The sequence below is a fragment of the Aplidium turbinatum genome, chromosome 2 (genome assembly GCF_918807975.1).
Source record: "Aplidium turbinatum chromosome 2, kaAplTurb1.1, whole genome shotgun sequence".
NCBI lineage: Eukaryota > Metazoa > Chordata > Ascidiacea > Aplousobranchia > Polyclinidae > Aplidium > Aplidium turbinatum.
In genome coordinates this window covers 12311506-12335516 of record NC_137473.1, presented here as the reverse complement: position 1 = coordinate 12335516, position 24011 = coordinate 12311506, and the positions used below count along the sequence as shown (strand labels likewise).

At 37.6% G+C, this 24011-nt stretch overlaps 1 protein-coding gene across 6 annotated transcripts; it reads left to right on the top strand.

The window, feature by feature from the left end:
- The first annotated feature begins 1880 nt into the window (after nt 1–1880).
- On the top strand, nt 1881–23564 carry LOC145764671 (SUN domain-containing ossification factor-like). 6 transcript variants are annotated; one of them, XR_014288505.1, is made up of 20 exons: nt 1881–1965; nt 9509–9631; nt 9833–10043; nt 11517–11599; nt 11768–11887; nt 12510–12608; nt 13034–13222; nt 13377–13565; nt 13940–14043; nt 14497–14595; nt 17075–17266; nt 17764–18487; nt 19404–19511; nt 19920–20053; nt 20515–20665; nt 21020–21150; nt 21357–21473; nt 21550–22706; nt 22759–22801; nt 23212–23564. XR_014288505.1 is itself a non-coding variant. In XM_082576320.1 (18 exons), the coding sequence occupies exons 1-18, from the start codon at nt 6154–6156 to the stop codon at nt 21782–21784; spliced, it is 3078 nt and encodes a 1025-aa protein (XP_082432446.1). In that variant the 5' UTR covers nt 6084–6153; the 3' UTR covers nt 21785–23564. The 6 variants fall into 6 exon arrangements, 1 of the variants encoding a protein (XP_082432446.1); XR_014288506.1 differs by lacking the exon at nt 1881–1965 and adding an exon at nt 4923–4942; XR_014288503.1 differs by lacking the exon at nt 1881–1965 and adding an exon at nt 6084–6222 and having other exon boundaries at nt 9509–9628.
- The last annotated feature ends 447 nt before the right edge of the window (nt 23565–24011 follow it).

The following is a 24011-nucleotide window of genomic DNA, read 5'->3' as shown; positions in this document are numbered from 1 at the left end:
TCGTTCTCTTAAAAAAAGTTGGCAACCTTAAGCTATTTTAATGTGGGAAAATCCCCTAGTTCGTTAACTCATCACAATTGGACTTTGAACAAGTGAGGGTTGTTCAATTTTGATGGGCTGCTAATAGTCGAAAGGTTTGCTGCAGAGCTTTCAGTTGTAAAGAAATCTGACTTCAAAGTTCATGAATGAGAAAGTATGAGATTTTGAAAGAGAAGTAGGCTAGATACTAAAAACAAAACTCCTGATCTAGAAATAAGCTACCGGCAGCCTACTTTTCTAAGAAACAAGAAATTTTAGTGCTGAGCGAAAAACTGTATTATTTATTTGCTTCAGATATGCATACATGTTACACATCCATATGGAGTTATACAAGAAAAATAAAGAAAATACACATTGCACATCCCGATGTATAAGGGTACGACATCGGCAGGGGACGACATCGTCGCCACCCGTGCAAGAGTAGGCTACATAGCTTGGACGATGACACTTTACTAGGTAGGCCTAGTACTATGAGTATGGAGTAGCCTACATCTCAATCTTTCTTGTAGCCTACGACAGTTTACAAGCAGCATCACAAAATTTCTATTTTAGATAAACATCAGAATTTAACAGGGTACAAAATAGGGTATTTTTGGAGTCTGAGCAACATAACAGAAAATTGTATAAATTTGTCTCCATACAACGGCAATAGTTAGTATTGTAGTTGGGATTACAAATAACTCAGGTTTTTTTAAATACACTAAATACAAAACCAAATACATGTCTATAATGCTTTATTGTAAGCACCTTTAAACTTCTTTTTCCATTTAGCAGAAACATTAAAGACTAATCCATGTGTGTGTCTCCCTGGGCAGATCATCAATGAAGCTGGGAGTGGAAGAACTACTTAAAATTTCAAAGTTTCATCTGCAACACCTGCACCCGCCCAACCAGAATGCTTTTGCCATAGAAGGTCTGGATACAGCTCAACCGCCTGCGTACTGGTGTCGGAAAGTTCTGCTCCAACATGCATAAATGGGAAATGGCTCATTCACCATCTGTGAGTGTGGCAAGGAGGAACAAACCACAGACCACACCATCTGCAACTGTGCCATCTATCATGCGCCAAATGGTGTGCATGGTCTGTGTGGGATGCAACCTAATTTGTACCATGAACAATTCGTACCGTCAGTTCGTACCTTGAAAAGATCAAAAGAAAAAATTAAAAAAGCCAAAGTCGCTAATCGCAGTTTCCAAGAACATTTTAAAATTTTCCACAAAAAAAACAAAAACTTTTAGGATCATTACCAGAAATTCTAAAATGTTTGCGGAAACTCCAATCAACCCTAACCCTTTTAAAATGTTTGTGGAAACTCTGGTCAACCCTAACCCTTTCAAAATGTTTGCGGAACTGCGATCAGCGACTTTGGCAAACTCTTAGGATCATTACCGGAAATTTTCAAATGTTTGCGGAAACTGCGGAAAAACGGAAACTACGATCAGCGACTTCGGCTTTGTTCTAGATTTTTTCTCGATCTTTTCAGTTTGTTTGTTTGCGGAAACACCCTAAACTCTAACTCTTTTAAAACGTTTGCGGAAACTCCGATCAACCTTAACCCTTTTAAAATGTTTGCGGAAACTGCAAAAAAACGGAAACTGCAATCAGTGATGTTCTATTTTTTTTCTCAATCTTACCTAACCGATACCCTAACCCTTTTAAAATGTTTGCGAAAACTGCGATCAGCGACTTCGGCTTTTTTTTCTCTCGATCTTTTCAAGGTACGAACTGACGGTACGAATTGTTCATGGTACGAATTAGGTTGCACCTGTCTGTGTGAACTGGATGATGAATCTATTCAGTGGCTGCTCGACACCTGCCCAAACATCTAGACCGAGTGGCCGCCACTGCCCAAGGATGGTAAAAAGCAGAGCCTCTTGACCCCTGGAGTGGTAAAGAAGGTTTACACGAAGAAGATTGTTCCACAGGTGTGCTTTATAAAGAGGCATGCGATGTTTCATAGCCTTTAAACTTTAATTTTTTTACTTGTATGGCAAACAGGGGCGTGTTGTTACAGGGGTGTGTTGTTACAGCACGATCTCCATGTGATAACCCAAGCATATAACTACGAGTTTTCAGTGGAAGGCATAGTTTTCAGTCCTTTTTCGTACAAGCAGTGATGGTTAAAAAATTTTCACTAGGCTATACCGGTAGCAGAAATTATGAAGTGCAATTAAATTTTAGGCAAAATTAGGTTTTCTAACTGAACTAAAAAATGGTCTGGCAAACTAAAGCATGGTCATAACTGACCAGGAAAGATACCATTTGTTAGCTTGAAGCCTGCTCTTTTCATCATACCAAGCATTCAAGACATGTCGCTGAGACAAAACAAGTGCTTGTCGAAACCACATGGTTTTATACCACGAGGCATGTTGTCACAGCTGCAACAACACGCCCTGTGGTATGCATTTTGCTATTAAGGTAGGCTATATAGAAATTTATTTATACTTTTGTAACGAGCCGATATGTGTATTAAATTTTAAGAAATAAAGATTAATATTAGATAGTGATGGACACATATACAGTTTTCGATAGTGACACATAATTCTCAAGATGACATTTTTATTGTTTTTGACAATGAGCATTAGTTCTTTGCTTATGCTTAAAATCAAATGAGTTGTTCACCAGTTATTTAATCTTTGCTAATTTGTTATAAATTACTTTTTTGCATATATATTTTCATTTTGTTCACCAGTATTAAAACCATTCTTTGTTGATTTCTGTAATATTTTAATCATAAAACGTGTGTAGAAAATTTGTGACAACATTCCTCACGGTCTGTAACAACAGGTCTGTAACAACACGCCCCTTGGTGGGGGCATGTTACCACAGCCCATCTACCTGCATAAAATATAGTGATGCAACAGAGGGGTCTGCTACTATTCGGCTAGTCCGATCGGCTATTTCCCTATTCGGCTACAGTCTGATTCGGCTAGTTCCCTATTCGGCTACAGTTTTGAATTGTATTTTGTATTTTATTCCACAATCATAGGCGCCGACTTTTCAAAAAACTTTAGGGGGTAAGAAAGGTGATGACGTCATAACCATAATGCTATTTTACTCAATTAAAGTAGTCTTTGATTAAGCTTAGTGTCTTGTTAATATTGACACCTAGGTCGCAAACCGAATTTATTAGAACTGCTACTTGAAACGATTAGTTTTACGCATGCAGTACGCCTAGTCGTAAAAATTTTGATATTGTTAGCTCATAATTGGAACAGTTGGAAAACAAGCCGATTCATTTCCTTTTTGTGCGAGTAAATAACAACAATCAAGACAGTGAAGTTATCAAAATAAAACGCAAAAAATTATGATTTCAAGCAAAGTGAAAACCCGCTATCGGTTTTATTAACCTCGTATCGCACGTTTTGCTAATTACTTACCTTCAAAGCGTTAACAACGGCAAAGTGTTTTTTCTTCTGTTTTTTATCGAAAGTCTTTACAGTCTTTTATCGAATACCGTATATACTCGAGTATAAGTCGAGATGTTTGCAAGTGAATTTCACCTCAAAAAGACAGGTTCTACCTATACACAGGACAAGCTATTGTCTCCAGCTTGGCAGTTTTCAAAATGAACGCATTTTTTCTACCGCAAAATCATTGTTGACATAGATTATGGAGTTTGAAACGGCGTCGAAAAGTAAAAGTTTTGAATACGTTTATTTCCAGTGATTCAAACTTAAATTTCAAATTTAATGATTTCTTGTCAATTCTAAACTTTATGCAGTTGTTGAGCAATATGCAAAGCTCACGAGACAAAACAGAAAGAGCTGTTTTAAGAAATCAATTTTTTTATTTTTGCGTGTAGGATGTAATCGTTCTTATTACGTAACAATCCATGATCGTTGCAGTCGATGTCAAACCTAAGCGGTCGCATAAAACAATGATATCAGGTTAGCTAGGTGATAATAGCGGTAAGAGACGTCGTTATTGCAGGCAATATCTGCAACCAAGACCATTAAACACCTTTTCTTTTATCGGTTTTCAATTTAATTCTCACACATTGCGAACAAAACAATGCGTTCTGTTGAATCATGATTGATCTCACAGCGGGAAGACCTCATTGAAAATAGCGCGTCTAATTTAGTTGGTTTACTTAATATTGCAGTGAATAGTTACGTGACTATTCCAGCAGCGTAAGTTACTCTATCATCTACTTTGAAATTTCCATACCATATGAGAAAGTCATGCGATCAGCTGCTGTTTTGCGGGCAAGAGCAACGTAGGCTATTTTTCGCTTTCAGCACTCTTTAAGTCCATTTAAATGATCTAAATCTTTTTCGCGAAGTGTTTTATCTTTGAAACACCACTTGTAATAACCATTTTTTTGCCCCTGGTTAGTGGTTAGGTCTAAACCCCACTCATCTAAAGCTTCGATAATTTCAACTATAAAAGAAACGATATTGTGGAATAAAATATTCAAAATTCAAAACTGTAGCTGAATAGGGAACTAGCCGCATCGGACTGTAGCCGAATAGGGAAATAGCTGAATTGGACTAGTCGAAACGGGCCATTCTGGCAACAGAGGCAGGATCTTCTGGCTAGAGAATGTCAACTCCGGCCGGAGTTCCTACCTTTGTTAATATCTACCTCATATATACTGTATAATCATTGTTTTAACCAAGCGGTTATGGGCAGTAGCAAGGTATTTGACGTATTTGTATTCAAGGTATTTGTGGCGAGAAGGTATATTTGGACCTGGGATGATTTTAATGGCCCATAACTATTCCGAGAGGCCCAGAAACTTGAAAAATTTTGTATTTGTTGGATAGGCTATGGTTCGTTTTTCACAGAAGTGTCTGAACTTGGGCCCTGAGAGTCTCATTGATACTGGATCCAAATTATCCTCAACGGCCCTGGTTGTTGGTGCACCAGTGAAGCGATAACCAGGCACTCTTAAAGAAGGTGCTTTATAGCAATGCTTATGGTCCTTCAAAAAGGTTCATTTAGGACTAAACGTTTGGGTAGATTTTAATTCTGGCTATGTTTACTATCCACTTGATGTTGCACTGTATTGGTTTTAAGATATTTTAAATTTTTGATTGACTTCCTTGAGCCCATTTTCAATCTTACATATACATTTAAGACCAATGTTACAGCCAGCATGTGCAATTCTGTATTCTTTTATTATTACAATACCACATTGATGCATACAATTACATTTTTCCAAGATCATAAACTTAACCACAGCCACACACACAGTTGGCTCACTAACCACCGGCTCTGGGCCGGAGTTGAGAAAAGTAGCAGGAGTTTGGCTGGAACTGGAGCCGGAGGTTGTTCCATCACTAATAATACATACATTTATACAAAAACTAAATAACCAGGAAAAACTTAAGCTGCAGCTAAACAGTCAAATGATACTTAGCTTTCAATTGTACTATCTAGCATCTTGATACCATTGGAACAGAATGGGATACATGCTAATTTGTAAAGATTGTGACAACATGCCCCGGTTTGCCCTATGTTATTTAGAGATAGGTGGAAATGAACCGAAAAGTGTACAAGTGAAGCAAGTTAGACACGTTGGCTTAACCATCATTCCACCAACTTATTGATTACAGAATTCTTGGGGTTGAGGACCTAAACTATTAAGACTTATAATTAGGTTAGCCTAAGTTTGTTTAAATATGAATTTTGATGTTCTTTTCTAGACATTGATCTTTTTTATCAACAATGTTCGGGACAATGTTGTATTGTACAATTAACATAGTTATTTCCTATTTTTAAACTCAGTCGTTTTATGACTTACAATTATATATACAATATTAACTAAGAAAATTCAGCAAACTAAAAGCTAGTAACAATGTTAGGTCAATGCTGTCATACCGAGGCCAGGGTAATGATAATTGTGTAACAATTAACTGATAGGCATGTAGTTGCTGCAGTGTGTATTGTGTAATCTTACATTAGTTACAACTAACAGTCGATCTTCTGATTTTTAGGTGGCATGAAAACTAACTGGTTTGCTTATTTTGCTTATGCATTAATATGCAGATAATGTTTGAATACTACTAACACAGTTAATAGATGCCTTTTTACTAACAGAAAATAGCATTAAGTTTGCTTAAAAACTGACTAACTGTTTGCAATATTATGTTTTTTCTGTTAAAAGTATGGCAACATTTGCATGGATTAAAATCATACAGATCCTGAGTTTGAGTGCATGTGTCATTGCACCAGAGGTTTGTAGTCTAACCCAGTGTTTCCCTAACCTTTATGGCAATTAAAGATATCGTCACCCTCATAACAAAACTGCCTAACTCACTTTTTGACAATTTTGAGATTTTCAGCCCAAGTCACTGGTTTTAACTTTAGTGATGCCTGGAAAAATGCTCAAGACGTTTCACACTCACTAAAGTACTGTAGGCTACTTTTTTGCAAAAATTCGTTAATAAAAACATTATCTTTGCGGAAGTTTTTTGTGTTTTTCTCAAAAGCTAAAAAAATGAGTTAGGCAGTTTTGTTATGAGGGTGACGATATGCTAACACTGACATTATATTTTTACACTAACATCAACATTTTTGTCGATCTTTGGTGCTGCAAGATTGATTGTGGTATTATACCGTATGGTCTTCATAAATAAGTTTCAAAAAATGTTGTTGTACAAAATTGTTCAAAAAAGCTTGTCGGCATGATTCATATTGTATAGTTGGTTTTCAACTGCTTTTGTTATGGCACACATTAACTATTCTGCAAATTCAACAAGTTTATATTTGTACCTTCTTGATATCATCACTGGGATTAAATAATTTAACTCCAATACCTTTTTGTTTTTAATTGAAACTTCTTGACTATTTAAATATAACTTACATCATTACAAATTCATTCTAATTCTAATTACATCATTCTAAATTTGATTTTATATTACTTTTACTTAATTTAATAAACTTAGGTCATTTCAAAGCAACACCTTATAACAGGGGTCACCAAATGGCGGGCCGCATGCGGCCCACCACACTGCATCGCTGCGGCCCGCGGAAGGTATCAGCGTGCAAGTATAACCAAAAATACTTTTCTTGAGGAGTCAATGAGCATGAAGGTAAAAAATACTTTCCGGGAAGCATATTTTCGCTTTGCATACGATTCCACCGACAGACCATTCAGATTGTAGTTCTAGGGTGGGGGTCGCTTAACGTTATTCCAATGCGATGTCCAGCCACACTGTCCCAGTGGTTGATTAAAACGTCTGTTTTCGAATTTCGAAATTGTCTGTGAGCATAGGGTTGCTTATTTTAAGTTTGTAAGTGTCATGTAAACACTAGTGTGCGTTTCACCGTTATTGTGTTTCACGAGCAGTGTTCCCTTTAAGCAAGTTTTTGTTAGCAAAATAGGCCGGTGTGCCAACTCAATTTATAATAAATTGGCAAAATATTTTTTAAATTTAAAGACATTTTCTGGTTGTATCAAGAAAATGAAATATCTTCTGACAGGTGTTGGTTGCATTACTTCTGGTTGTATTATTGTTGTATTTTCATAAGACAACTTCTGGTTGTATTATGAAAATATTTAGTTTGGTACTGCAAAATGTTGTTAATCAACAATTCTTGTCATGCTGATAAGCACCGCAAGTGACAGTTGTCTAATAATCAAGAAATACGGTTTTATAGACTCTCACAAAAAGATAAAAAACCAACTCATTGCTTCTTTAGAAGGAACACCGTTCATAAGTTACGATAGAAACGTTTTTTTCGGTGATTTCCCCAAGCGTTTGTTTCATGATGCCTAGCTTCTTTCTCCCTGTTATTGGAGCCTATTTTTCGCTGATATGTTAGCAGCATAGCAGGTCACTGTTGTTGCCTGTATTGCGATTTGTCAAACATTTCTTTGGTTACTGAAACTGTTAATTGCAAGATATCTTTTGCAAAGCGAAGTGACAACATCACTCTTGCTTGGCGATGAATATTCTAATGAAACCGTTCGCCTCGCTACAATTGCGCAAAACAAGTGGCCTCGTTTATTAGACATTGTTAAAGAAGTCAAAAGTGTTGTTAAAGGAGCTTGGCCTGGCAGTAGCGTTGTTCGACTAATTTTGTTGCTGCGGTATTCTTAGATAAATAGTAACAACATGTAACGCTGAATACTGGGTACGAAATGCGTTCATTTCTAGCATAAGAGTCAACCTACCTAAAATTTTATTAGTGCGGCCCGCCACAGCTCTATTTAGTGCCAAAGTGGCCCGCATGCAAAAAAGGTTGGTGACCCCTGCCTTAGAAGATATTATTGCTCTAAATTTCAGTATCTGGCTACAAAGCAATGGATGTTTATCAACAGTTGCATTCCAAATTTTCAAATGCAAGTGAAATGATTTGTCATAATCATCATAATTACTTCTTGAATTTCCATTCTAGAGCAACATGCACATTTTTCCAAGTTTTGCTGTTTTTTTAAAAACAAAAAATTACTGAAAGATATAGAAGGCCTTGGTAGCTGTATCTGGTATCATTAACATAGAACAATGTTTGCATTGTTAGAAAATTCTTTTCTGTGATGCTTTTAAAACAAATTTTACAATGCCACACTTGACACAATTTTTATGTCAACAAAATCACATCCTGGTTTGATCCCACAAACTGCTTGACTCAGGTCACCAGAAAAATAGATTTATATCGTTTTGCTATTTAAATTTCTCAAAAAAACATAGAGTTATGCAAATTCAATCCACAACACTTTTCATTAGGCTGTCATTCATTACTACATGTGTGCTTCTCTCTGTTTTATTTTTGTTTTTGCTATTTGTTTTTTGGGTTTTGTGGCCGTGCTAACTACTGATATATAGCCTACTACATAATTTTTCATTCAGGCACGTTTTAAACCTTTCAAGGTTTTGCCACCTTTTCCCGTTCGGTAACGTGCTGGTAGGTCTATATCGATTTTTGTAGTTAGTATCTTTTTCGTCCTGGACGCGTTAATGACGAAAAATAAAATGATTGATTGTACACAATTTATTCTTATACTTTTTAATCAATTTTAATGCGCATTCTGTGTGAACATCCATGCTGTTCATTTTTTTAAATATTTTATTAATTTTTCTATAAATTTTTTTGTTGTTGATAAAATGCTCGGTTTTAACTAAATGTCTAGCCCTAATCCGTTATGTGAGAGCAAGAAAAGTTTTAATTTATTTACAGTTTTAATTCTGTGCAGGATTCTTCTATGGTAGTAAACTTTTTTTCGAATCTCATTGAAATGTATCAGTCTTGTACGGGATAAACAGTTGAACACCAAAAAAACCAGGACGCATACAAAGCTTAAATGTAGTTATATACTGGTATTTTGTTTTGTTAGAGTCAACTTGTAAAGGAAAGCATTCACTGTACCAACATCACCTTGAAAATTTTAGTAATGTTTTTTCAACCACTTAGCCAGTGGTATTCCACCAGGTACTGACAACACCAATTCCCTTGGTGAAAATTAAACTCCTTTTTATCGACAATTTTTTAAAGTTTTGTGCTTGTTTCTATTCATAGCTCAACACTGATACCACTTTGCCAACAAAGCAGCAATGGACACAAGAAAATCCTTCGTTGATAACTGAAAGATCAGTGCAGAGGAACAACGGCCAGCAAAAAGCATATGATGACAATACTGTGGTAATATTTACCCGATTTTGAGACGTTTTAATAATCTCCTTGAAAGTTACTGCGTTTTTATCTTAAGTTACTTTATAAACGCTGTGTTGAAGATGTTTGTTCCGATCCACACAGTACACAACTTTCATCGCAATATATATTTTACTTTTTACTTGTATTTTTAGCATGAATATGAGTAATAAATCTTTCTTGTTCTCGCAGGTTCAAAAGGAAATTTTTGAAAACGAAGTCGGTGGTAGTCAATTTGCTCATATTTCTGATGGTGAACGCTTTGGTGCGAAATCATCAGCTCATACCTTCAACGAAGAAGACGATTTGGTTGATTTAAAGGTGACCAAAGAAAATGACGTTTCAAATAACCAACATGTGCACGAAATTTCTGACAACGCAATGCCAAGTTTACAAAAACTCGGTGAGTGGTTTGTACTTCTCTATAAAGCAACGAAAATATGTATTACTGTTCGAGCCGGTATGGATGCTATTATCAACAGTTTATGGTTACATTATTGTTTTGATCAAATCCTATGCATTTTCTGTATCGGCCTTTTTTTATCACTTTTACACCAAAAGTATAACAAGCAAATAAATGCGGTGTGTGTATAATATGCATATGATGTATACAAATTAACACCAATAAGCTTGAATCTATCTCGGTTACAATTATATACGTTTAGTTATTCAGCTTGTCATTCTAGTTCATCCATATGCTGCATGAAACCATATTAAGAAGTTAAGGTGCGAATTTTTCCTTGTATTACCAGCATCCTCAAACATGACGCAGGATGCAAGGGAAGCCTTCTGTCTCGGTGTGGCGGCCTTAGCTTAGTTTTTATTTGCATGTGTTTGTTTTAATTTTCTGCGAGCCTTTAGCTCACGACTACTAACAATGGTGCCAAGCAATAGTTGGAATTATCAAATGAAGTGAATCACAATTACGTGATTTACTGAAGAAAATCGGCAGAATTTTAAGAAATGGTGCGCACTTTCCAACTTTCTTGAGCGCATGGCTTAAACCTCCAGTTTTGCAGCGCACAATCTTTGACGAAAAAGTGTCTTACAGTTGATTTTTTCCAACAATTTTTGCAACAACAAAACATCAAAATGGCTTCTAAATCAGCTGCTTCCTTTGTGAAAAGCGGCAATGACGTCATTAAGAGAACAGATCAACGTAAAACCGAAAATAACATTACAGCAACATAAACTAACTTACAGATTGCACACAGGTAGGCCTAACAAGTTTCATCCTAGTGAACAGAATACTTGCTGAAACCAAGCAGGAATAAAACAAATTGGTTCTCTATAAGCCATTCTTTAGGCATGGAGCCGTAGAATACAATAGCAACTAAATGACGATACGGTATAGCACATAGAGCAATAAAGTACACATAAAACATAGATCTGGAGTCTTGACCTTGTAAAGTTTTCATTTTGTTTTTGTCATTTGATGAGCAACATTACTATTTCGGTTAGAGGATGAATACGTCATGGTAAAAGGTAAAGGTGTTCCTTACTTGAATCAAGTGTTGGGTAAGAAGATAAGGTTCTCACTGTACTAAGCCTTCGGCACTAAGGAGAGTAGGGTGGCCAGTTCCTTTTGCTCGACCGCTTTTCCTGCAGCAATTATGCCCACTTAATTTATTACACCCTAGGATTTAGGTAGAGGTGAGTGGTGTTTTCAACAACCAGCTGAAGCCGGGAGTCGAACCAGGTTTGCATAATTGGAAAGCCAATGCCTTGTCCATTGCACCACCCCACCGCCTTTATAGTACGACCTTAAAAATTCAGTTGAACAAGATCGTATTTTTGACTTGTCATTGAACTGAGGCAGTTTGTATGATTGAAGCTTAGTTTGCTGCGTGAGATGTTAGCGAAATTTTCTTTGTAGTTGCAGATGAAAAACCGGTTGAATTGGCAGTTGGTGACATTCAGTCCTTTGAAGAATGGAAGAAAAATCAAATTCAATCCCAGGTTCAAGGAATTCATAATTTTATCTTTCTTTTGCATTTTTATATCATTTTGAATTGTTCTTTGATTTCAAAGTTTATCTGCAACTTCTTAAAGTTTATCTCCAATTAGAAGTAGTTAAATCTCAATGCAAAGTCTTGAAATAAATTAACCTTTTTTCCGTTTCTTTAGGAAGATACAGCATCAACAGAACTACATATTCCTCCGCATCGAGTGTCAAGAGCCAAAAAAATGAATTACGCGTCACAGGATTGTGGTGCGAAAGTGCTGTCTCATAACCCAGAGGCGAAGGTGATAAATTATCGCTACTGTCTGCTTTCTCAACCAGCTTTAACTTTCATGTGTGTTGTCGTGCTTTAAGTTTATTAGGGTTGCAGTGTATGGAGGCGTTGTAGGGTTGTTTAGAACAAGAACCTTTAGAAACAAAATTTTAGTTGTTTTGTTAATATTAATATCTGACTAAAAAACATCACGGGTGTCATTGTATGACAAACGTAACAAAACAAGCTGTGAAACACTAGGGTAAGATTTGAAACATAAACAAAATACTGTAATCAGCAATATTAAATTATGTTTACTGTAGGTCAGTGGTCAATGTTTTGGTTCTTTAAAATAAACAAATGGATTGCTTGAAAAAAAAACGTGAAAGAACATCATATAATATCGATCCGTACTTCTCGTTTTATAAAAATCCTAAACGTCGAAAGAAAACACATGATTTTCATCTGCTAATTTCGAATTAGCCTTTTATATGTTTTATAATTCTTTACGCTCTGTAATTTTAACGAAAGTTTAATCGTCCAAGTCAGACCCACTCGTTTGTCTATTCAAATCTATGATTCAAATACAATCGAAAGGAGTCTATGGTTCAAATACAATCGAAAAACGCATTATTTAATAGATCAGTTTTCAGAATGTTGGCGCGATATTGGATGAAAACAAAGACCTATACTTGCTCAACCCTTGTTCGAACGAGATTTGGTTTGTGATTGAGTTGTGTGAACCTATACAGGTAATTAAATGACGTAAACCACCAGGCAATGATTAAATCATTTGCTCGTGATATTTGCTCTATCTTGTCATATATGTAAACAGAAGCACCTTCGATTGTCGTTGCTATCTTCTGCTTAGCTTTGTCCTCCTGATCTTAAAAGAATGTCTCTTAGGCCTGTATGTGTTTATTGTTTTGCAATGTGATGTAAAATGAAATTAAAAGCACAATAACTAAGTTTGGTGAAGTAATTTTAATGCAGTCAGTAAAATTTTCTCAAACAATGTAAGGCCTTGGCTCTACTTGTAAAGTATTTGGCGCTCATTAGATTTTGTTGCAAAATGACACTATTTCATATGTAGTATTTGATTTGAAGTTAAGAGAATACATTGAACAATCTTTATGCACTTACTTTTTGCTTTGTACACCTGCAATGTTTTTCACAGGTCCAGCAAGTCCAATTAGCCAACTTGGAACTATTTTCCTCTATGCCTGGCATGTTTGATGTCTCTATAAGCGAGAGGTTTCCAGCCAGGGAGTGGCGGCTGCTCGACACTTTCGAAGCCCAAAACGAAAGACTTGTTCAAAGTTTTTTCCCAAAACGGGAACCGGACATGTTTGCAAAGTATATAAAGGTACGACTTACGTTTTTCTAAGGAAGATTTCTTGTTCTTCGTGTTACCTATGTTCTGGTGTGGTTAATAAACTGGAGAGGGTTGAAATTCTTTTGATTGCGTATTTTATTTCTCACTATGAACTTGATTTTTTAGTTAGAAATGTTCTTTGCAGTTCGAAATGCGGAGCTTTTTTGGAAATGAGCATTTTTGTCCTTTGACCCTGACCCGAGTCTTCGGAGTCTCGATGGAGGAAGAATACGAAGATGCCGCAGAGGAAAAAGTTGTTGAAGAAAATATTTTAAAATTAAAGGATATACTTGCTTCTAATGATGTGGAAACTGAAGACATTAACAACGCTCACGTAAATCTTGTCTAATTCCTTAATCTTTTATCACGCAAAAAGAAAAAAATATTGAAAACAGTGTTGCCAGGGTTTTGTCCACAACGAACTTGAAATTTCTCCAAGTTTTTTGGGGACAGAATTTCTAATCTGGCAACACTGACAATCAGTAACAGTTTAAAAGTAGCTAGTCTTTAGTTGCATGGCTTTGATCTGGCAACACTGATTGAAGCTCATTAACCGAAGACCAGCTACTTTTATAGTTTGATTAAGTTTAGGCTGGTTTGAAGCCAGGAGTACCAGCTTTTTTGTTATTAGCCGCGACAACATCTAGTAAAGGCCTGTGTCATAACAAGAGCATGCTTTCACTTCAAGTCCCATCCACTTTGTCACAGACAAGGAACCACGCCGAAGGTGGTTCGATTGAAAAGATGTTGGATATTGTCAAAACCGCCGTTGGTAACTTACTCGCCAATAAACCACCTGCTGCCAACGCGATGTAAGTTTTGTTTTATACCTTATACAACTTTTAGAGCCCATAAGCAGAAAGGGCCGTTTTACAATATGCCAAGGCCAAACCTGTTACTTGGTTGGTCCTAAATAGGACCTTAGTAACAATGCTTTTTGCATAAGGGTTTCAGAAGTAACAATTTCTGCGGCGACTAACGCGGTAAAGGTTTTTGAACGTTTTCTTATGTTGGCGATGTTTTGATTTTCTTTGGCTTACGTTTAAACCTATTCCAACTAGTTTTAAACTGCAAGCAACCTGCCATTTATTGAAAACACACCATATTGATTTTGTATGAATAAGTTTCGCTAGACATGTGGCCGAGTTATTTCTATTGATATACTTGTTGTGATTTTGACTCCAATAACATTTTTCTCTTTTTTGGAATTTTTCAATCAAATGGAACTTGTTGTAGAGTGATGAGATATTATCTTAAATACGCAGTTCAACCACCAGTGGTGCACCAACTCCGGACCTAAACGTGATGCAGGAGGAGACTTTTGATCCCAACTGGGAGTCACCAGTGACCTTGGTCACAAACAGGTGAAGTCACAATAAAACTTTGTAGCCTTGTTTGTATCTTTTATTGTTGTAGCCCAGTGGTTCCCAACCTGGGGGTAAATTACCCCGGGGGGTAACGAGACCCGATTTAGAAGCAGTGAAGGTTGTGGACTTTATAAAAGCGAAGGAATTGAACAGCCGTCTTTTCCAGGAACTGTGCAAGAAGATGGAAGAAAGATACGAAGCATTACTGCACCACACAGATCGCCTTACCGATTACTGTACCTCAAGTACGATGGCTGTCTCATGGCATAGTGATAACCCGTCTGGTCGAACTTCGTGAGGCTGCCCATGTTTTTCGGATAAAAAAGAAGTCCGACTTGGCTGAATACTTCTCTAACCAACAATGGATTTCCCAGCTGTGCTATCTGGCTGATATCTTTGGTGAATTGAACAAAGGCAATCTTTTAATTCAAGGCAAGAATGTAGCTAATTGTGATCGACACCAAGTAACCGTAGCAGCATTTATCTCAAAGGTTAAATTGTGGAACAAGCGAGTTGGAAGAGGCACAGTGGCGCAGTTTCAGACGCTTGACATGTAGCCTACCTCAAAGGCAATGGACTTGATTTGACAGCGGCGTTGAAGGAGGACATAGCTGACCACTTAGGCCAGATAGCCAAGAAGATGGACAACTACTTTCCGAATTTGGACACGGCTAGTCTCCAATGGTGCACTGAGCCTCCACATGTGATGACAGCTAGGTGGATGATGACGACTTTCCGACTGCAGAAGAATTTATCACTCTCCGAATGAACGAGGAGTTGAAACTTGATTTCAAGGGGAAAGGTTGAAACCCTTCTGGTTTAGCAGACTCCAGGACACACCAACATTAGCGACACAGGCATTAAATATTCTGACATCTTTTTCAACAACGTATGGTTATGAACAAGATTTTCAACTGTCTTGGGAATGAAGACAAAAAAGCGCAATCGCCTGGATGTCGAAAGCGACGCAAGAATCGCCCTCAGTACTACAAAGCCCAGGATCACAAAGCTGGCGGCTGAAGTCCAGGCCCAACCTTCCCATTGAATGTTTACCACGCATTTTTATCTTGTATTCAGTATTGTATTGCATTTTGATTGTCATAGTTAGCCCTTTGAAACACATAGCAAATCCCTGATGGCAATAAACACTTTTGTTTTTGAAAATTGATTGTGGGGGTAATTGGCTCACTTCAGGGTGGAGATTAGGGTAACAGCCAAAAAAGGTTGGGAACCACTAGGTAGCCGAACAGACAATGAAATGCCGCCATTTTAAGTGTGGAATCCTATAGAATACTTTAAAATAACGGAATGAATAGTTGTAAAAACGAATTCACTTTTTCTATATCGTGTATAAGAGCAAAATGCTATTGTCAGTTAAATCATGTATACCGCCTTGCTAGTAAAATGGGAAAAGTGGCAAATCTTGTGGGGTTTAAAACGTGCGTGAAGAGTTACTTCTGTGTTGAGGTAGCCTGCATGACAGCGGCTAGCACGACTGCAAAGCTCAAAAACTGAAATATCTTGATGCTTTAACACAGTGGTTTCCAACCGGGTGGCTTCCCCACTAAGAGGGAATTTTTCAGTTTGCAGGGGGAATTTTGTTTTAGGATTATAAAGCTTTTAAAGCCGAGTAAGTTGGCCTAGACTGGAGCTTTAGAGCGCGTGCAAGTCATTTTTGAATTTACATGTTTTCACACACTAACTAAACCTTTGTGACTTCACTCAAAAGTTGAGAGTATCAATAGATAATCAAAACATCTGTGATGTCACAGATGCTACGCACTATATTATACATCATAATTAGAGCTTGTTTGGGAAAGCGAGCAATCACACGAAATCAGCAACAATTTTAAGAAGCTGATACAGTAGGAGAGGAATTGTTTTTCATGCCATCAAGATATTATAGTGCTCAAACTTGCGATGTAAAACATTTTTTTTATTGGGATTTTAATTATTTTAGTATGAAGAAGAATATTAGAGGCTAAAAAGCTTATTACTAGTGAGAGTTCAGTTTCTCTTCTAAGACTTAGAATAAAATGTTAATGTAAACGAGGTTTTAACAAACTAAGTTTGTAGGGGGAATTTAAATATCGACTAAACGGTTCCACAGAATAAAAAAGGTTGGAAACCACTGCTTTATTTGATAACTTGTGGGCATAAAAACTTTATTTCTAGATTTTAGGCTTCCCATTTTTAAAAAAATCTTTCACTTTATTTTTTAGCACGCATACACAACGTTACTGTAAAAAAAAATAGAAACCACGAAAGGGTGGGTCTTAAAATGAACATTTTCATTTCATTTGAGTCCTAATGAATGAAAACCTGTTCTACAGCATAAAACTTTAGTGAGATACTGTTGTGATTGATAGTTCAGTCAAACGATTTTAAGGTTTAGAGTACTTTAGAAAAAAAAAACTATTGCTTTGTTTTCTTAATAACCACTTCCTGTGGTATTTTCATCCTCCGCCATCTTTAGATCAGAGATGGAAACAACAACTTCCCGGACCTCACGTCCTCCTCTCGTTACTTTGATTGAAACGGGAACCGGCCAGGACATTGTTCCATCCCCCCGATCCTCCACACCTTTGCATCCGCTCCAGTTTTTATCAAGTTTTTCAGCCGATGACTTCAGCACCGCCTTTTGCTTTTTCTTAGAGTTTGTTTACAGGTACTTCGATACTGTGGTTTCTTTGAATGATAAGGTGTTTTTAGTTTTACCAACTGTGGCTTATTCAAGTTGTTCAGCACGAAAATGAAGTCGTCATTGCTTCTATTTTGTCGAAGTTCTTTGCAGAAAACCAATAAATTTCGGTTTATATCACAAAAGATTCTATAGCTACATGACTAATTACTTACAAGAGGAAGGCAAATGTTTATAAAACGATCAGCTGTAGTGGAGACACCAGATGAAAAACGAAAGTAGTTATAAGCTATAACAATCTATGCACTCATCTAGAGACTTTGTGAAGAATATTTGAGTTGCTCTGATCAAAAAATAAAGAACCCAAAATGTAGATACTAGACTTATACTGAACATGAGTTTGTTATCCATATTTTGGGCTCTTTATTTTTTTATTAGATTAACCAAGCGTTCCAACCATTTTGCTCCTAAGTTTTTTGAGAGCCAATATGAGTTGTGTTTCAAAACATTTTGATCGGTTTCAGAATATCGGTGTTATCGTGCGTCGTTCAACCGTACGGAAACCACACGTCAGGATATGCAGCTTTCCCTCTTGTCATCGACAAAAAGAATCCAAAACCGCCAACAACAAGATCAGAAGCCTTCCCGGCGCCTCCAGCTGTGGAAAGCATTGAAAAACCTTGGAATTTCGATTTTGCTGTCAGCGAAACAAATTCAAACCAATTTGTCGACGAAAAAGTTGACACAAAAGCCCCATTTTTACAACTAAGCTTAACTCCACAAGACAAAATGATGTTTAGCAACGCCATGGAGGATGTGACGGTTGAAAACCAGGAGACAAGCGGTGATGAAGACAGTGCTATTGCACAGAGCACTATTACAACTAAACATGCAAAATCCACGCCCGGGTCTTCAAAACTAGATAGTTCTCATGTAACTCATGGCACAGTGACATTAGACAGCTCTGGCTTTGTGCTTAAGCCTTCCAATGTAGATCAGATTCAAGATCAGATAGCAGACAAAGAGGAGATTGGTACTGCGGATAACGGAAATGACAAAGTTCGATTCAGTGGATTTAAAGATACGATAATTCATTACAAACAAGATGAAGACTTAAATAACGTAAATAGGTTTTTCCGTGTGATCTCGGAAGATCCTGCATCACCGGATTTGTCCAAGAGCCCTTTTAAAGACGTAAACAAATTCAACACCCCAGATGATGGTGCATCTCCTTCATATCAAGATTACGTAAGCATAAATCTTAATTATATAACTTGCCTTTAAAAGCATGTTTTGTACCACCCACAGTCAGTGTTTTGTTCTGATGTTGTTTCATAATTGAATTGTAACTTTTAGGCAAAGCGTTGTCTGATGAAATGCTGTCAGCAACGGTTTCTTCAGTAGTCAGCGTTAGAGTCTTGACTCGTGTCAGTGTTTTGAAGCGAAGCTGTGTTACCAGACGACACACATCCGACTCAGTGATCCGCCCCGATAGCTCATTCGGTTAGCGACCGATTGTGAACGGAAACGACAACATCACAGAACGACATGTCGATACATCTCGAGGTGTGCGCTGGAACAACTCACTTCAACTATTCATGCAGCGACGTCTGGTGAATGGAATAATTCATGGACAAAACCACTTCATTACGAAGCGGAAACTCCACTCTGTTCATCGCTGTGACCGGCATTGCTCAGTGATTCAAAGCCTTTACTAGCATGCAAAAGTATTAAGATTTAAGCTTTTAAAGAGATTTTCTCGTACCGAGGATAAAAACTCTTGCAATCAATCAGCGTATTTTATGGTTTGATTCCGGACACGCGAAAATTCTCCCGACTTCAACCTGTGTGAAGTGGCGAGAAATACGCTGCAGAAGCAATTTTCTCTGATTTTTCGGTAAAAGTGAGCTGTTGAAACATTTAAAATTCCAACATTGCTAGTCGGATAAAAATCCGCTTCTGGTCGCTTTTTACCGTCTTCCTGTTTTTTTTTCGTCTCATTTCCCAGCTGTCTGGGTAAAAGACAGTGTCTGGCAAGGCGTATATCAGCTTCCGCTCATCACGATTCAGAGGGCTAGTGCTGTCATCCTTCATGTTTTCACCCTACGTCTTTTTGAGACGTCGTGCAGAGAATTACTGTATGATAAAGCGAGCGTTGCTGTAGGTTTTTGAAGCTGCTAGCTCACCTAGCACAAGCAGCGAGCCATCAACTCCCTCCTGGACAATCCATGAAGAGAACGCAAGCAAGGTGGCAGCTGTGACTTCAGTTGAGGTGAAACCTAGACCTAAATTTCATCCTGAACATATGATTTTGTGACTAAAACATTTAAATCCAGATTAAGTTTGTACCCAAGCTCTACGATTTCGACTTAAATTATAAATCAATGATATCTTGCCTTTTTGATGTCATCCTACCGTATCATGACAGGAAATATTCCGAATCCAGTAATTAAAACTTTGCAAAAATACGCCAGTTCAACGGCCGTTTAAGATTCAAAAAATGAAAAAATTTGACAGATTAGAAAGTTCACTAGCCCCCTTTCAATTTTGGCGAAAGTGAACTCTCTGACGGTAGATGTCCGACTGTGATAAATCATCAATGTGAGCTCATGCTGGTTTACAATTAGGCCTACTTCCTTTTTTTTTAGAAAATAAATTATAATTTATTTCTACTTTTTAGGAACATGACACGGTTAGTCTTGCCACCGGCACAACCCAAAAGGAATCGGTCGTAAGAAGGATGAACAACCGAATACGAATTCTAGAAAAGAACGTCTCACTGAGCAGCGCTTATTTGGAAAACCTTAGTCAAAGGTAGAACCATTGCTTAATTAAGCCAAACAACATTATTTTTGAAATAGCCCCTATAATCTCTTTCGTTTCTTGAATTAAAAGTTGCGTGATTTTTTTCAGTGAAAAGATCCTAGTTGTAATTAAATAAAACGGCTAATCATTGCCCAATTATGGGGCTGTGTTGATAAAGAACGCACTTTAAGAACTGTAGAACTGTGGTGTAATCATACTCCCTAGGCAGGATCGTACACAGAGGTTGGATGCTCCACTCTCCTTTGTGAGGTGCGTGATATGACGCCAATTAAATCAATACAGCGATAATTATACTAATAGATATTTGTCCACTTGTTGTGACGTTTCAAAAGGAGTTTAGGGGTTCACAACCCCCTTCTCACTCTCTGGCTACGTTACAGTTAGTGAGAAAGATTTGCTGATACAGGTGCAAATTTCACCTTTTTTGTTGTGATGATGAAGTTTTGCAGATTTAAACGTCAAACCGACGAAATGCAACGTGTTTTTCAACAAACCGAAAAACGTTTGGAAGAAACCACCGAAGCTGTGGAGGAAACCAACAAGCATCTGTTCCAGGTCAGCATAATGGAGAAGATCAACACAGAAATACTCAACAAAAAGGTAAGCATTGCCCTCGGCATAGACAACTGTCCACTATCCAGACAGCACATCAATCGTTTTTTTTTTACATTGATTCAACGTCTTCAGACGTTAAATAAAACAGCAGCATTGACAGGGGAATCCAGGGAGTGCTTTGCTTTGTATATGGAGCCCGGATTTTGTTGGGATAACTTTGGGACCTTGCCTGATACCGAGCCCTAAAAATATTAGCTCAACGCATCTGCCTGCAAAATCGATCATATTTACATTGATTCAACGTTTGCAAAGTCTACTATCACAAGAGAAATCACAATCACCAATACTGGGTATGAACTGTTGTATCGACTTGTTTGACGGTTTTGTTTGCAATTCCAGACGAGAGGCTTGGCGGATTCATTTGACTACCTGAACCGCTGCATGATTGCTCGCCACCTTTGTCTCATGGCACTAGAGAGCATTTGTTTTGTTGTCATTTGCGTGACGTGTTTTGGAGTTCGTCAGATCAGGTGAGAGGATTTTGAAATTGCCGAGTCATGGTTGCGTCGTATCAAGCGTATCAATCGGATACCCGGGGGGGGAAGAACAAGCACCTTCTCGTGGTCCCTCCCGTCAGTACCATTTCTTCAAGAAAAAAAGATATGCGAAGCGAAGCTTGTCATACTCGAGCAATCGGATGCATTTTATTTATTTTTTTACCAATTTTTTTTGACAGACTGACTAGAAGACTGAGACGAGCAGAAACGAAAATGGATGAGCTGCTTCTGCGACAGCCAAGCCTGCATGAAGGTGAAATTACTCTCTTTCTCGAGAAGAAAAAAGCACAAAACAAGTGAGATTTTGCCACACAGCTTGGTTATCAACAACTCTGCAAGTAAACGCATTCAAAATTCTATCTTTTGTTCCAGATATTCAAATTTTAACGCCAAAAGAAAGTCAGAAAGAACACGCCCTTCAACAAAGCGATCAGATATCAACTTTACAAATTATTATGCAACAAATGTTTCTTCTCTCAGATCCAGTCCCCACCCAACCAGTGAATCTTTATATTCTATGACGCAATGTACAAAATCACAAAAAGTCTCCAAGTTGCAAAAGCAAAGAAAGTTACCAAAGCAACATCCAAAAGATGTCTTTGAATAGCACTTGGTCACTGTGCAGTGTGCACAAAATGCAATATACAGTCAGTCAAAGCGACGAAAGGCCACTTGAAAACTTTAAATCGCTCTGCGCATGGTAACCAAAATACGACAAATATTCTCTTTCTGGTAACAAGAACCATACCTTATCTGCCTCTACGTGCGCCAACGCAACCTTATTTTGACAAAACAAATTTTCCGCTATAGGCATCAAAGGTGAAACTTTGTTAAATCCCAGTCTACAAACAAGTTGGTTTTGTCGGAAACCGCCATCTTTGCGTGCGTTAATATTGAATGCAACGTTCTTTGTGTATTTTTCGATTCTTAATTTATAGCAGATATGTATTGCCAGTAGGTTTATGTAGTTATTTATTTATGTGTAAGAGAAACATATATGGTGCTGACTTTCTTGGATGCTATTGTTACACCATACTGTATTTTACGAAGTAGTGCCTGTGTGCAACTTCCATCAAATAGTAGGCAACTTTGCCAAATACTCTGCCAATGTATGAACTGCATTTCCATCTAGCAAGTTTTCACAGCGTTTCCTCACCAGGAAATGTTGAAACGTTGTAAAAACGGAAATTTTTGAAATCTGAGATACCCGGAGAAGTACGAAGGACTTTGGTGCCTCACACATGTGCCATTTGAAATGTAAAATGTTAATACGATTCACGAACACCTGAGAAAGAAGACCGTCTTGTGCTTTCTCATGTTGTTTAAGGTGATATTTTTTTTAAATATATATTATAGAAGTGTTCATTTTCTTGCCACTGCAGCTCATACTGCAGTGGACCCTCATATTGGTGCGCCAAGCCCAGGTTGAATGGTCAATCTAGCCTTGCTTAGATTATGTTGAACTTGTTGGAGAAGCAGTGGAATTAGCTTCTGTATCGTGCATCAATATTTCAAGACTGTTAAATAGAGTTTGAAGTTTAAATTAGAGTAAAGTTGAAGTTAGTATTAGAGTTTAAATAGAGTTTATGAGTTCAAGACCACCAACTATTTTCAACCTTGCATTGTTCATCATCATCATAATCCATCGTCGGTTTGTTCCCCACTAGTGGGGGTGGCCGATTGTTTCCGCGCAGCAATTGTTTTAATCCCTTTTCTCTATTTCACCCTGTCCCTTGCATCTTCCTCCTTCAGTCCGACTTTTTTAAATTTATCCTTCACTTGTTGTTTCCACGTTCTTCTTGGACGACCGCGTTTCCTCTTCCCATCCACCTTTAGATCTAGTGCCTTTCTAAGAAAACTTCCTTCCTCCCTCCTTATCACATGTCCATACCATCTTACTCCATTTGCCCTTGCCAGTTGGTCTATGGTCTCTCTCATCTCTAGCATATCCAACAATTCTTCAGTCCTTTTTTCCCTTCTCGTTTTCACCCCACACATTGCTCTCACCATTGACCTTGTTTCAATTCACCAAAGTTTCAATTTCTTATAACTTTAAATTCATAGACTTCAGCTTCGTGTTAAGCAAAATGTAAAGTTTTCCAATGGTATTAGCAAAAGCTATTTGATTATAAATTCTGCGATTGTTTTTTCGAGTTCTGAAAAATGTTGTTTTCATTTTTATCGTTATGGCAATGTATCTTAACCGCAGAAACCTTAAGGCTTTTAACATCATCGTTTGAACCTTTCATTCCAAAACTGCGCAGGGACATCGGCAATATCATTGTGATGAAATGTTGTAAAGTTCGTTGCCATCAGTTTGTACCGATGCTTGCCAACGTGGGTTTTGCTACAGACCTTCCATATTTATAATAAAGGTAAAACTATCAGTCGCTCAATGCAATTCGATATTGTATCACATCCAGCTCCCAGATGGAGTCAAGGACTATTAGCAAGTCGTTACAGAGGTACAACGTTAACGTTTTGTCGCTTCTACCTTTTTCCAGATTCCTGCTATATGTTATGGCAAGTATTATTTTTCATTTTGTTGGTCGGAAGCAAAACATGAAACACCTTGGGGGCACTTCCAGGTGTTTGTGATGTCAATTTCGCGAGTACCGTCTCGTATTAAAATACACTGAAAAGCATATAGGTAGTACCCCCAATCCCAATAATACACATATTGCCGGCAAGATATGCAGGCATTGGCTGATCCATTCGTGGCAGTTGGCTGTACACATAAAAACCTCACAAAAGCAGATTAGTTTGCTTTTAGCTCACAAAAGCTTTTAGTGATTTAAGTACCAAATTTAAGTCATAAGTAGAGTAGACAACCG

Bases quoted from the DNA above. Each gene is read 5' to 3' on its own strand.
- LOC145764671 (XM_082576320.1), top strand. From the start codon at position 6,154: ATGGCAACATTTGCATGGATTAAAATCATACAGATCCTGAGTTTGAGT. The intron at 9,632-9,832 runs GTAATATTTACC...TTGTTCTCGCAG, and splicing joins CATATGATGACAATACTGTG to GTTCAAAAGGAAATTTTTGA. The intron at 19,512-19,919 runs GTGAAACCTAGA...TCTACTTTTTAG, and splicing joins CAGCTGTGACTTCAGTTGAG to GAACATGACACGGTTAGTCT.